The 15,331-nt window shown below is 47.4% G+C and overlaps 1 protein-coding gene across 3 annotated transcripts in view; it reads right to left on the bottom strand.

Annotated features, from left to right (window-relative positions):
* Positions 1-15,331, bottom strand: part of C16H10orf90 (chromosome 16 C10orf90 homolog) — a 381,825-nt gene that overhangs the window by 30,195 nt on the left and 336,299 nt on the right. For all 3 annotated transcript variants that reach the window (XM_057531527.1, XM_057531526.1, XM_057531525.1), the window contains one exon: positions 1,515-1,699. In XM_057531527.1, the coding sequence (XP_057387510.1) occupies positions 1,515-1,699 (185 nt within the window). The remainder of the gene's footprint in view (positions 1-1,514; positions 1,700-15,331) is intronic.

The raw sequence follows: 15,331 nt of genomic DNA, 5'->3' as shown, positions 1-15,331 counted from the left end.
CCAACACAGATTTACTGAAAAGGAGTAACCACCACTGACGCACTCTGCTCTGTGCTAGACACTAAGCTCAATGCTTTATGTGTATTTGTTGTCTGAGAATCCCCGCATTGATTCTGGAAGGCAGATACATTTATCCCCATTTGACAGAGGCAAAAACTGAGGCTCGTCATAATTTGGTAGATCGCCTGGCGACCCTCAGCTGTGGGTGTCCCATGCTTTTCCCACCCTGCCTTTCACTGTCTTAACCTGATATTCCTTACAAACCGCTGTTCAAGTTGATGCCCTGCCTGGAGTACCATCCCCAGCTACACCCATCGGCTCAAATCGCGGTTCTCCCAGTAAACTGCTAGGTCTCCCTGTTCAGCCTGAGCATAGTGGTACTTCACGGACCACGCCGTGCGAGCGATTCACGCACACGTATTGTCATGCTAGGCTGTGAGCTCCCGGATGGCAGGTGCCCAATCTCCTCCACATCGCATCCCTTACAGCCACTGCCCCAGCTCTGCAAATAGCAGGTGCTCAGCACAGGCCCTCTGGAGGTGCTGCCATAGTGCAAACGTCCTCTGCCTCATTCCTCTCCCAGCCCTCGGGGAGCTCAGAGTTTCCAGGGAGAGGGCGGCGTGGGCTCCGTCCGTGCCGTGTTCGCGCCCCTAGCGGCTGTGCCGGGAAAGGAGTCTCTTGGCCAGTTGGTCTCCAAGGTGCCAGCCCCAGGTCCCAGGCACGAGTCACTGGGGCCTGGAGAGATGGCCCCTGGGGACGGCCTATGGGCCCCCGCGTGGCTGCTGCCCCGCTGCCCGCCCTGAGGCTGGAGGCTCAAGCTGCTTTGGGAGCACGTGAGTCTCTCCCGGCGGGACCAGCGGGGGGACAGGGGTGCAGGGCCGGCAGGTGGAGGCCGCCGCACATCAGCAGGGCTGTTGTCAACGCATCACGTGTCTCCCAGACGGCGTAGCTGGCTTTCTCCGGATTGTTTGTCCTTCTAATCTTTACATCTATGTATTTTTTGAACTTTAAAAAATGTGTACATATTACTTCTACAATTGGGGAAAGACACAAAATGAGAGCTTCCATATCCTTGAACTCAAGGCCATGACTTTGGGACTTCCTTAATCTTTCAAAGGCTTATGTTCTTATCTGAAGATAGGGTTGTAGGGCCTCCTGCCTCACGAGGGTGCCATGAGGATGCAAGGCCCTGACGCCCATGAAGTGACCCCCACCCCCCCGTGTCTGGGTATCAGAAAGTTCTCAACAAATGCTGTCATTGCTCCAATCACGGTCACTGCTGATGTTAGGCGATCCCCATCCTAGCCCGGTGGAGTAGACATCATCATCTCCGCACTCACATGGTGGAACAGAGGCCCAGAGAGGTTAGGGGACCTGCCCAGAGTCACACAGCCACCACGAAGCTGAGTCAGGTCTCCAGCCTCAGAAGCAGAAGTGAGGTCATGTGCCCACAGGCTTCCCGGGAAAAGTCTCCCCTTGGTGGGAATCACGCCGGGATGCATGGAAGGCCTTACCTGCAAGGTCAAGGAGCTTGCGGGCATTTGCTGGCTCTTGGAACAGTCTTCCTGCAGGTCGTGGGTCTCTGGTCCCTGGGGGGTTTCTGGCTCAGTGGGCGCTGGCTCGGGCTCGGGCATGGTGGGCTGCTCACTCTTCTTGCATTCCTTTATTTTAACAACCAAGTCACAGCACGTGTAATCTCCTGGGAGAGAAGATTAGAATTCCATTTAGAGAGCACCGAGTGATTTTCTCCTGGCTCCTCAACTCCATTAGACAGAGAAGACAATTTTGAAAGTAGAAACACCAGTGGGTTATTAATGGGCCTCGTTAAGCCCACGAGATCACGCCTCATCACAGACCCCCAGCTGCCCTGGTCGCGGGGAGGCATGTTTGCAGGCAGCCAGACCTTGAGACTGGCTAATGACGCTGTGGAGGTATTCCCTTGGCTTTTGACGTTCAAAATGCCTTTGCTCCCGATGCAAAGAAACTTCTTCTATTCTGCGCTTCCTATTAAGTGTGTCCTGTACAATTATTTCAGTTGGGTTGTTTGGGGACCGTGTATTAATTTATCTTACGTTTGCTACGCTAATGATGTAAGACAGAGGAAAGGTGTTCAATTACCTATCCCTCCCCTTAATCTACCAGAGACTAGCCCTGGCTTTACATTCATAATTGGAACCCTCTCTGTCTCAGCGCGGGATTGGGCCCCATCCTGAGGCCATTTTGACGTTCCTTGGTGGAAGAGGTCAGAGGATGTGTTGATGCCACAGCATTTCGGGCAGGGCTGCCTCTGGGGTGGTGAAAGTGGGCGATTCACACGTATTCGCTTACCACTTACTGACTGACTGCTCCCGCTGGAACACAGCGTCTGTCCCAGCGCGCTCTTCCCGCCCGGGCGCCCCGGCTCCCCTCACCACACGAGCCCTAACCACAGCCTTACCAACGCTCTCCGGTTCTCAGACTCACTGGCGGTCTCCTCACTCCTCGTGCACACGCCTTCCCATCTCCACGAAGCCCCTTTGGTGCCTGCCCAGTGACCTCCTACCTCTAGGCTGAGCCTGAGATTTTCAGGAAAACGCCCCCCCTCCTGCCTCCTCTGTGCACCTGCCGCGGGGCACACTTCACACACGTGGCAGCATCAGCGGGCCCGTCACAGGATGCTTTAACCCCACAGGCCTGTGACTCCCTTGAGGGCTTCACCGCGTCATACTCACCATGCCTCTCTCCACACCGCCAGCCCAGGTGCCCAGGAGCAGCTAGTTCTGTTGGGAGTGGAGAGGTGGCCGCAGGACGCATCTCCAGGGTCCCATGAATCTCTTAACTGACCCCCCATTATAACCTCCGCCATTCACACCCAGATCCTCTGTGGCCTGGACCAGCTGTCTTGTCTCCACCCAAAATCCATCAATGTTCCCTGCTACCTACAGGCCCTACAAGGAGAGTAGACTTCTCATGGCTCGTTCATGGTGGGTGTTGCCCTCCAGCTACCAGTTTTGATGCTCTACCAACAACATGCTGCTTAGAGGTTCACAAATCCTTCTCCTTGTTCTTCTAAGCATTTGCTCCAGTTTTTTTCTGGAGATTTCCCTGTTGCTCCCCCATCCCTGCTTCAGGCCTAACCACTAACCCAGATATCTGTCCCCCAACCCCCTCCGGCTAGAGCTAATTACACTTTCCGTGGTACTGTTTCCATCTCTTGTGGACCTTTAGTCTAGCTCACCCTGTACTCAGGGAAGCCACGGCTTCCTCCCATCCTTCCCCACCACAGATCCAGCGATGCAACGGCAGTCCTGACACACTCATCTCCTCCAGTGCTCACAACAAAGCCTTGTCCATTATCTTCACAGTCTCCGCTACTGTGGCCAGACCTCCCCAGTGGCATGGCCTGTACTCATCTCTAGCCAGCCTCAGCCCCCCTGTCTGGCCCTCTCCCATCCGTCCTCCACATTGTCCAGGAGACAATCACCTTCACAGCAAATCTAATTAAGTCTCTTCCCCTTCAAGGGCTTGGCCCAGGCTTCAGTCCAGACTCTCTTAGTGGATTTATACGGACCTTCCAACTTGACCCACAGGACCTTGGATTCAGACTAGCATCCCCTCCACCCCTGCACTCCGGTCCCCTGGACCCCAAATCAGCCATGCTCTTTCCATCCATTCTTTGCTTTGTGTGTGCTTTTCCCTCAGCCTGCAATGCTCTTCACCTTAGGGTCTGATTTTTAAACCTCTAATCAGCTTTCAAGTTCTTTCTCAAAATCATTTCCTTGAGGAAGATGTCTCTGTCCAGCCCCTCCTTGCAGCACCTGGGGCCGTCCTCAGCTTCCTGATGGCTCACCGCAGGCACAGTTACAACCCCGATGTCTCTGGCACTGGAATGAGAGCACCTGGAGGGCAGGAAGCACCGTGCACAGTGCCTGGCACACAGTAGGTGCTTAATACATGCTTCTTTGATGGTATACAGTGGGTATTCAATACATGCTCCTTTAATGTATTGATGAATAATGAGCTAGAGATTCACTTGGGTTTCAAGAAAAAAATGTTTTTAGCAATTACCATAAATATTTTAACTTTTATAATCCAAAGCTCTATCATCTTTTCCTTTCTGTCCTCATCCATAGCTCTTTGGGAAAATCTTTACAGTGATAGGAAATCTAAATTTTCCTCTGTTATAACTGGGCACCACAGATCTTTTTTCTATTTTATTCCTATGTTTTTTTTAATATATCAGTGGTCACTGCAGTATTAGTAGGGGTCAGCCACTTGGCCTTTAGAGAAACGATGGCCTGGTTTGAATTCTGCGAGAGGCCGAGATGGGGACCTATCTTAAAGGCACTGTGAGGTCAGTGCCGCACTCTGTGTGCTAAGTGCCTGGCGCGTGTGGGGCCTCCACTCCCCGGCCATTACCCTGGCCAGTCAGTTACTGAGGACCGCCGTCAGCCTGGCGCACCTGCTGCCTTCAGAGCAGCCACTCCAGATCTCAAGTGTTCCCTAACGAAGCCCGAGAACCCGCTGGGCACCTGGGAGTGGCCTTCCTCTCAGCTTCAGGCAATGCTGGCCTTGTGCCCAGCAGGGCTGGGATTTCCTGACCCATGCAGTGCTGTCTTCTCGCTGCTTGGGGGGTAGAACCTGCCCACTATTTAAAGCTGCTGGTCCTGCTTCCTTCTCTGCTTGTACAGTTGGAGAAAAGGCAGATTCATAAGGGAAGCTCAAGTGAACCAGGGCCCAGGAAGACCCCGCACCGTGTTCCCTAGGAAGATCAAGGAAGAATCATCTCAACCCTACCTCCCTCGCTCCTTACCTTCCAGGAACTCTCTTTCTATCTGCACACCATGGTCTTCCTGCAGAGATGTGCATAAATCTTGGAAGGGGCAAAGGGACCCAGGTAAAGGGATGCTGAGTTTCGGGAGGCTTTGCTGTTGACTCTCTGCAGGTTCAGAGAGGTCACTAGACTGACAGCTGTTGCTTGGAGAGCTAGACCCATCAGGAAGGGGATCTTTAACCAGCTTCTGTTCCACGGGGGGAGCAGACACAGTCACATGTGCCCTTTCTTGTTGCTTCTCGCTGCTTCCAGAAAATACTTTTGGTTCTACTAAAAATAAAATGAGAATTGTGCTCAAAACATCTGATGAGCCCACGTCTAACGTACTGACTTCTGCACGCCATGCTCTCCCAGAGACAGGCAGATGGGCTACAGTGCCGCCTCAAGGGGACAGGCGCCACTGATGCCGATGTGCATGTGCTCACCCAGCAACGACACGTGGTCACCAGTTCCGGCCAGACGTCCCCGGGGTTCACTCGGGAGCCCCTCTACATGCATGTGGCTCTGAAGAGCCTGTGCTCCCTGGTACCCTTAGGAGCTCAAAAGACCTTCCAGACAGCAGATAACTGAATGGGTGGTTTAGCACATTGACTCTGGGGGCAGATCCCTTGGGTTCAAATCCCCCCTCCACCACTTACATGCTATCTGGCCTCATCTATAAAATTGAGATAATACTATAACAAGGTAATAATATTAAATATTATATATTTAATTTTAATATGTTTATTTTTGTAATAAATTTACCTATTTAAGTAATATATTTATGGAAAGTATATAATCATATTTTATATGATAAACAATGTAAGCATACGATTAACATAAATACTAAATGTTAAAATCAAGGTAATACTATAACAAAATAATGATCCAGCTAAGGTGTTTAGCACAGTACCTGATACATAGTAAACATTTAATAAATGTTCATTATCATTATTATTCCAGAAACAATGATGCCGGGTTACGTCCTATGGCAAGTGCAGATGCAGGATGTAATTTATCAGCTGTCTGTGCTCACCTCTCATAAAGCAGTGGGTCTAAAAGGTGTACAACGTGTTGCTTGTTGCCACATTGTAAAATATCAAAGGTCTGGAAACCACCTTACGCTCATCAGCAGGAGACTGTTAAATAAATTACAGCACTCCCGTGCTTTGCAGCAGTGAGAGAGAATAAGGCACGTGCTCCTGGGTAGAGGGGGAATCATCTCTAAGATACATCATCAAGTGAACGCAGTGTGGACAGTCTGCCAGATCTGCTTCCCCAGTCAGTGCTTATCCGCTCAGAACATCTTTGGAAGGGCCCCAAAGACCCTGGAAACTGGACTGTCTTGGGAGAGGGCAACTCAGGACCGGGAACTGGGGGCGGGAGAGAGACTTCCTTTTCACTCTTTGCCTGTTTTGTTTTTGCTTTCTTTTTCCTTTGGAATACTCTATAAAGTTTTAAGAGTTATTCACTTTAAACAAGGCAGTGACTCTTGACCAGGTACCATCTCCTCCCTATGCTGAGGCCACCGAAGGGGAGGCAGGCACGGCTGCCGGTGGGACGCATCCAGGCCTCCTGCGTACGGGGGGGCAGAAAAAGGGTCCTGGGAACCACTGGAATAATCAAGATTCTTGGAAGATTCTCATCATATTTTCTGAGATGTCTTATACACAAAAAGGAAATGAGCCCATGACTACCAGGCACTGGTTAGAGTGGTGACTTCTCTTAAAATGCCACTTGTCTGCAATTCCTTCCAGCCTCTCTGTCCCTGGGTCCTGGCATCCCAGCCAGTGAGGATAGGCTGAGCGTAGTGGGAAGAGATGGGACACAGACGGTCCCCTTGCTGGGCGTCCTGGCTGTGGGACCTGAGGCAGGAGGGCCAACAAGAGGGTGGACCCAGCATTCCTATTCCCACAGACAAACAAACAAAATGAAGGTAAAGTACCCCCTGGGTCCCTGTGCCTGTAGGTGAAAGTCCCCCCAAATGGTGGTTGTTACAGACCTTATCATTTGGAGAGGGAATGGCCTCCTATGGAAAAGTTGGGCTTTGCTAATGTGTACAGAAAAATCTTTCCAACCATGTATTTCAAAAACTGTCAATTCTGTTTAAGTATAAAATAGCATAAGCAAAAAAAGTCCTAAAATATTCTTCCTTTCTCCGTTGCTTCCTTTTTTTATTTTTTTATTTTTATTTTTTTTTTGCTTCCTTTTATTAGAAGTTTTTTTTAAAGAATCAAAAACCAAAGTAATTATCAGTGATGCAGTCCCAATCTACTAGTTCCATCCTGAGATTAGACTCTTTAAATAAATGGATTATTTATAGACTCATGGAGAGCTAACTACCTATCTGCTACCTATTTACCTACCTACCTACCTATTTATTAATTATCTAACTTTCTATCTGGTTTAATGTAAATTCTTGCATGAATGATTCTACGCAAGTCAGGTGTTCCAATTGTGACTTGAAAGAGTTAAAACAAATCCTCCAAAGTAGAATGTAGTTGGTGAACTGGGGAAAAGAAAAATATGCAGTCAAAGAAAAACTTTCCTGACAACTTATTGATCAGGCCTTTTTGTGGATTCTGAGAAGTACGATCATCAGCTGTGAAATGACCCCCAGGCAGAGCCTCTGCCAGGCAACATCGCCGTTTTTTCCCCCCACACACTCTGCATGCAGGCTGTACTAGAGTTCTCTATTCATGGCTCAGATTTTAAACTACATCACTCCCGTGAAGACCCGTCCCCTCCACAGGCTCTGCCCGTCTTAGGAGAAGTTGAATCACGCAGCAGCCTCTAGCAGGGGTTTCTATCTCTTGGACTGAAACTCCGAGCCTGATTCCTGAGGCTGATGCTTGGAGGGGCTGGGGTCCCGCAGGTTTCCTTTAAACAGCCACAACCCCCATTCCCTTCTCTAAAACGCGATACCCACTGGCTTGATATTCTATAGCTCAACTACCCAGCAAACTCACCTACTCAGAGCTGAGCTAGGCTCTAGGATGTAAACCAAAACCAACCAAAAGATCTGCCCGACAGTCATGAATTCCCTCTATTAAACTCTCATCTTTGACTCAGAGACGAGTTCCTTGGACCATGACACAGTGCTTATCTGTGCTCTTCTAAAGCTCATTTTTTGTTGTGAAATGTATTATATTTGTAATTAAAGATATTAGAGCACCTATGAACCTCCTAGATTAAGAAGCAGAATTCCTTCCTTGGGCTTCAGCTTTCCTATCGGAGCCCCTTCTGGATCATACTCACCCAGACAGAACCACTTGCCTAAATTTTGTGTTGCCTGACTCACTGCTTTTGTCTATAATGTTCCCACCTATGTAAGGATCCATAAACAATATATTTTCAATACCAAAAATCTGAATAGCAAGCACAAAGCCAGCTGTTTTAAGGTAAAGACATCACTGTATCCATTAGGAAAAAAGCTTTCAGGAGAAGAGAGTTCAGCATCTCAGGGCCATCGCTTCCCTGAGACTTGATGGGATGTGATTCTGGGGAAGATAGTGGTGAGCCGTGAATGAGTCCTGAAAACAAGGGGCTGAGCACAGTCAGGGCGTCAGGCAGGGCTGGCGGGCAGCAGTACAATCAGGGCAGTGGGCTGTGCTGGATTTTCTGTTCCTGACCTCACCATGTCCAACTGCAGACCTCAGGGCTAAGTTCCAGCAGGGCGCTTCTCTGCGCTGAAATGTGGGCCCTGAGCTGCCCCAAGTGCAGGGCAGGGAGGGGAGAATGGAGACGTCACCGACACAGCATCAAGACCAGCCAAGAAGAGACTTGAATCTGGGCCAGGCAAGGGCACCGCCAGCGCATGCAGATCCTTAGTACAAAATGAGGGAAAGCTGCCCGAGCCTCAAGACTCTGTGCTTCCACGGGCCAGAAAGTGTCATAATGAGCCAATTTGATAGAAAAAGATACTTTACTGCTTCTTTCCAAATATTGAGGCGATACATAATCTTTCGTGTTCTCAGACGAGCCCCACACTGTCACACAATTCTAACAACTGTGGCAATTCGGGCTCACAATAGGAAACGAGCAAGTGGAGGGTGGTTGCTAAGGAGCAGACCAGCACAGTCGCCAGACTCTGTCAGTGGAACCTCAAAGGATGAGCGAGAAAACCATAAAAGTCACACACAGGCCCAGAGAGCATAGCTGTATGGGGACCCTTAACAGCCCAAGGCAGGTAAATAACGTAGAGAACACATTTCAGAGTCATTTATCTCCAAGTTAGTTTAGATTTGTTACAGGCGTTTTGGTGTCAAAACTGAAACCAGTTCTCTAGAAAGATCTTCTCTTAGGGTTTGGGTCTCAGCTCCATACACCTCCCTGCCTTCTGACACCAGCCAATCAACCAAAGAGATGTTTCCAAGCAAAGTAGGCTTCCTTGAATCCAAGGCCACATTTTCTCCCACATTTTAATGTTTCGGGAGGTTATATTTTCTCCCCTCAAACGCTAGACCATCTTAACAGCAGACTGTCTTAGAAATAACAGTAACTGAAGCTTGTGTTGATATTTCTGGGTCATCGATAAAAATACCAGTTTCTAAATGCAACTACAGTGGGTCTCAGGCTCTCCTAAAAATCTGATGTTATTTGCCACTACCCCGAGTGGCCCCAGACTTTCCTCCACCCATCACCACCTTTTTAAAGCTCCTGCATCTACATTTTGTGTATAGCTTACCTATCTGATCTTCCTGCCTCACCTGTGGGCTTTCCTCCAGCAAACCCCATAACTCTGCATCTCACTGGAAATCAAAGAAGTGAGCTGGAGAGGACGGTGTATCCATCAAATGGAAAGCCACTCTGAACAGCGCCCGGGGGTGAATCACGCACGGACCCCCTCACTTTAGGCAGGATTTTGCTGTCTCCAGTTTTGACACAGGGACACAGGAGGCTGCTGCTGAGGGGAAAGGCAAGGTATTCTCTGCTCAATACATGCTAATTCGTGGACACAGATATCGCTAAAGAGGAAGGAAAAGGCGGTAACCCTGGGTACTCAAAACACACACAATTTCTCCAGCAGGTGAAATTCTCTCCCCTCTTAACAGGAGAGAAATCCCCAAACTACCTGCACTTACATTACACAGAAGATGACATAAAAGAGTCTGTTGATGACCCATAGAGAAACAACCAACAGAGAAAGCAAACAACAAGCTTTTACAATGGACGAGGCTGGTGGGTACTTTCTCTGCTTTTTAACTGGTCAAGACTTCATCTTCTGGCAGCAGATGAAAACTTGATTTCCTCATGGAAAGAGGTGTCCATTTGGTACCCTGCCTCCCACCCGATCTAGACTTCTGTTTAAAATCAACCAATAATCGTTTCAGCATATTTCTGTTCAATTTCTACATAGAGATGTTGCAGCCCAGGCAGGGAGTCAGAAAGGGGGGAAAGGGAGGGGGCAGCAGCAAATGAGATAAACGGCTCCTGGCAGAGAGGAGAGGAGAGGATCGGAAAGAGAAGCTGTGTTTGGGACCTGCAAGTCCCAAAGCCCATCCACTCGGCCGGAGCAGAGCTGGAGCTGGCGCCTTCAGGAAGAGAAGAAATCAGGGGAACAGACAGCAACTTGAAGATCAGACAGCAAGGATGAAGGGGCGTCCAAAGGCAGTGGGGCCAGCGGAAACACACGAGCGAGTCCTTTCCTTTCCAGGAAACTAGACTTCCCGTCCATTCGAGCCCTTCCTAGACAGTAAACAGGTTTCTTCTGCTGTAAGCGGGAAATATTTCTTCCTAAAGAAGGAGATCTAAGTGGGGAGGGGCGACAGCCAAGAAATAAAACCGACTTGGGAGAAGCGGTGGCAGTAGCTACAGACCTCTAAAAGGAGCCTTCCCTTTTTGGAACCCGGAGCAGATAGGGGTGGCGGGGGGTGCCAAGAACTGTTGTTAAGATGTCAATACAGTGTTAGGACAAAATATGCAAGCCCTGGGATTGGAAGAACCCTGTATTCAGAGGGAAAAGGGGGAAGATGCAGTATGTTCATTATTACTGTTCTAGGGTCAAGTTTCAAGATACCATGTGGGTTAAAGCCACTGTGGAGAACTGTATGGAGGTTCCTTAAAAAACTAAAAATAGTTACCATATGATCCTGCAATACACACACACACACACACACACACAGACAGACAGAGAAAATGGAGTACTACTCAGCCATGAAAAAGAAGGAAAAGCCATTTGCAGCAACATGGATGGACCTGGAGATTATCATACTAAGTGAAGTAAATCAGAGAAAGAAAAATATTATATAATATTGCTTATATGTGGAATCTAAAAAAAAAGATACAAATGAACTTACTGACAAAACAGAAAGAGACCCACAGACATAGAAAACAAACTTATGGTTACCAAAAGGGAAAGGGGGAAAGGTATAAATTAGGAGTTTGGGATTAACACATACACACTACTATACATAAAATAGATAACTAAAAAGGACCTACTGTATAGCACAGGGAACTCTACTCGATATTTTGTAATAACCTATAAGGGAAAAGAATCTGATATATACATATATATATATCTGAATCACTGCACTGTACACCTGAAACTAACACAGCATTGTAAATCAACTATACTTCAATTTTTAAAAAAAGATACTATGTGGGGAGTTTGCACACAGCTTTCATGTACAGTAAAGGGCCATTCATGCATTGAGAGTATCTAGAATGGACACTGAGTACCTGGACGGAGCTCTTTTTCCAACTATGTCATTATCCTAGAGTTTTAAGACTGTTGAACAAAAATCTCAAAACATACAAACAAATATTTGGAAGGCAAAAATAAAACCCACACATACATACACACATGCACACATGAAAACACACACAAACCTGCCTGTTTTCTAATAAATGAATTACCTGGACTCTCTTGCAGGTGATAAGAGACACAAGTTCCAGTCAATGATTAGATCACACCTTTCTAGCTGACACCAAGGAAACAAGAGTCCCAGATTATCAATTTTCCCATAATCCTTTATCCCAAAGCATGACTCAGATTCCCGAAGCACAGAAAAAACATTTTAAGCTTTTCTCAAAACTTGCTGCTAGTTTCCAAAAATGACTATTCGAGGTGATAATTTTTTTCAGTAAGGCGTATTTCCTTTTAAAAAACATTTTGTAAATTATAAACGCAATAAATTATCACTGTCAAATTTGAAATATTAAAAAAATAAAAATCATTGACAATCTGTCACTCACAAAAATGTTCACAGTGGTTTTCTTTGGGAGGTATAGCACATTTCTAGTGGAGTAATACACGGCTGCGTCCCCCTTTCATTTCCATTTTGGATACAGCTTGTAACTAGACAGGACCAGCCTGTGCCATGCCAGCGGTACACAAAAGCACGGGTTCATTATCATACTATCATTTGGGAGGATTTATTGCTGTTGATGGCCACCTTTCCGTTCTGTTTAATAATTCTGTCAGGCTTTCATCTCGCCTCCTCCTCTGGCTTTTCCTGGGTGCTCTGAGAATTACCAAGCAGGTAATGCTGCATGGTAAAAACTGATTAAAAAAATCAAACCGACCTGCCAGGTGTCAAAGGAAGCAGCAGAGAAGAATCTTAGTTAAGGCTCCTGCAGAGTGAAATGCCCGCTCAGAGCCAGCTCTCATCCCATAATCGTGTGTGTGTGTGGGGGGGGGGGGGGCGGTGAGGGCAAGGAGGTCCTAGGTCAGATTTTCACCCCATTACCTGCTCTTTCAAAGAAATTGCTTGACCTCTTTATCTTCAATTCAACAACTATCCACTGAGTACCTACTATATACCAGGTACTGATATAGAATGCTTGGGATGCAGCAGTAAAAACAATAAAATTCCTGATCTCATGTCAAGGACTGCTTGCTCCAGCCTCTCCTACAGCCAATGACCATCATTTCCACTCTAGCTCCCCAACCAATGACATCACCTCCATTCCTACAGCCAATGACCATCACCTCCACTCCTACTCCCCTCCCAACCAATGACATCACCTCCACTCCTATAACCAGTATCATCACCTCCACTCCTACAGCCAATGACCATCACCTCTACTCCTACAGCCAATGACCATCACCTCCACTGCTACAGCCAATGACCATCACCTCCACTCCAGCCCTTCCTACAATCAATGACCATCACCTCCACTCCAGTCCCCACTCCTACAGCCACATTCCATACCTGAAATGTACCCATAACCAGAGCTGCTTCTCCCCTGAACCAGTAAATTAAAACCTCCTACTCTCTGACGAGATCCAACAACTCTTTCAGCTCGCAGAATGCTCTCTCCATGCCTTTCACATTATCACTGAAGACCTTAAGTCCCCACCACCTCTGGTAGACTCGGCTGGTTGCCTACTCAATATCCATTCTTATCTTTTTTCTTAACTTAGAGAATCCTCATTTTGTTCAGGATGATAATGGGCCCAGCTAAAAAATCACATTTTGCTGTGGTATGCTACTGCTCCAGCCAGCGAGATATAAGCAGAAGTCCTTTGGGAGAACTTCTGGGAGGGTCTCAAGAGGGGATGTTCAGCTGGTATCCACTGTGGATGTGGATGTGGACGTGATGGCTGGAGTCCTGGCAACTATTCTACAAGCATCATGATGAGGGTCACACCTGAAGGAAAGTGGAGCAGAAAGCAGAGGCGTGAGCTCCTGAGGACACTGTGGGCCTGCCATACCTGCCCCAGATTGCCCACCCCTAGATTTCTTTTTTTAAAACATGAAGTATAGTTGATTTAGTTGTGTTTCAGGTATACAGCACAGTGATTCAGTTATACATATGTATACATATATATATATATATATATATATATATATATATATATATATATATATATTCTTTTTCAGAGTCTTTTCCCTTATAGGTTATTACAAAATATTTAGTATAGTTCCCTGTGCTACATAGCAGGTCCTTGTTTGCCCACCCCTGGATTTCTTTTATAACGAAAATAAACCCTTACATTTTCAAGCCACTGCTTTTTGGATGTGTTGTTACTCAAAACTAAACGCAAGTCGTAATTGATCTGACTCCACCTATCGAGGTATGGGTCTGGACCGGCCAGGTGAGCGGTAGCATGCATCAGAATCACAGGGAGGCCTTGTGGAAATCCACTACCCAGGGCGGCCCAGCTCCAGCGCTTCCAACTCAGTAGATGTGAAGTAGAGCCCAGGAATGGGCATTTCTGAGTTGCCGGGTGGTGGCCCTGAGGCTGCTATTCCAGGAACCACACTCTGAGAACTACTAAGTTAGGTTACAACGCGGTAAAGAGACAAAGAACAAAAACACATTTCTGTGACTCAGTACCTGGCGACTAAAAATGTGGTCTATGAACGCCAGCACCGACCACACCTGGGACCTTGTTAGAGACGCAGAGCCTCAGCCCTCACCTCTGACCTACTGAATCAGAATCTTCCCTGGAGCCCCTTCCCAGGTGGGCGCAGCACACGTTACACCCCCCAGAGCCAGCCCGAGGGGCTCTGCTCATCACAGAGGCTCATGGAGGCTCCACCTGGGCCTCTGCTTCTGTGACCCCTGAGAGAAAGGGCACAGACTGGCTGCACTGGCCCATCAGGGCTTCCACTCCCAAGCCCTCCGATAGCTCAGTTTCACTGGCCACAGCAGACTGTCAAAGTGGAGGGATGTGCGGTCCTGCCATGCACCTACAAGGAGAGCAAGAATGTGGAAGAACAGTCTTAAAGACTCCCAGACCAGCCTTCCAGTTTCCCAGCCTCTCTTATCCCTTCAGCTGCTCTCAGACTAGGGACGAAGGACATTCAAAAAGGTACAACTACAAAGGGAGAGAGAAATTAGGAGTTTGGGATGAACAGATACACACTACAATATATAATAAAATAGGTAAACAACAGGGACCTACTGTATAGCACAGGGAACTATGCGCAATATCTTGTAATAACCAATCGTGGAAAAGAATCTGAGAAAGAATATATATATAACTGAACTGCTTTGCTGTACACTTGAAACTAACACAACATTGTAAACTAACTATAGTTCAATTTTAAAAAGGTACCAGTACAAATGTAATGACTAGAACGAAGATCCAAACCTTCTTAAAAACTAGGAAAAAATTATAAATAAAAAGCAATGAACATATGTTAGAGATGAAGAGATATAGCAAATATAACCCCCAAAATTATGCATTTATGACAAAGTTGGCACCAGACATCAGTCTTTCCATGAATACAAACGGACTTAACTCGCTATTAAAAGAAAAAGCCTTTCAATGCAGCTTGCAGGGCAGGGAACTTTGGCAGTACCCAACAGAATCACATGTGAACTTACTTTTCAGCCCAGAAATGCCCCCACTAGGAATCCACTCTAGTGGGCTCACGAGATGGTCCATAGACCTAGCCTGCATCGTTGGCCGGTTTGCTCTGGTCCTCTGTCGGCGAACAAGCCAAGGGCAAAAGGCACAGATCTAAGGATGAGGGCTCAGGCCCCTGGGGAATAATGGCCCTACCACAGAATCAACAGACATCACTTGCACAGACCAGGCGTAGAACCGCCAAACAGCTAATTCTGGCTCCCGCACTGAACTGA

The sequence above is a fragment of the Balaenoptera acutorostrata genome, chromosome 16 (genome assembly GCF_949987535.1).
Source record: "Balaenoptera acutorostrata chromosome 16, mBalAcu1.1, whole genome shotgun sequence".
In the NCBI taxonomy this organism is placed as follows: Eukaryota; Metazoa; Chordata; class Mammalia; order Artiodactyla; family Balaenopteridae; genus Balaenoptera; species Balaenoptera acutorostrata.
Note: the sequence above shows the minus strand (reverse complement) of the source record. Positions and strands in the feature narration are given on the sequence as shown.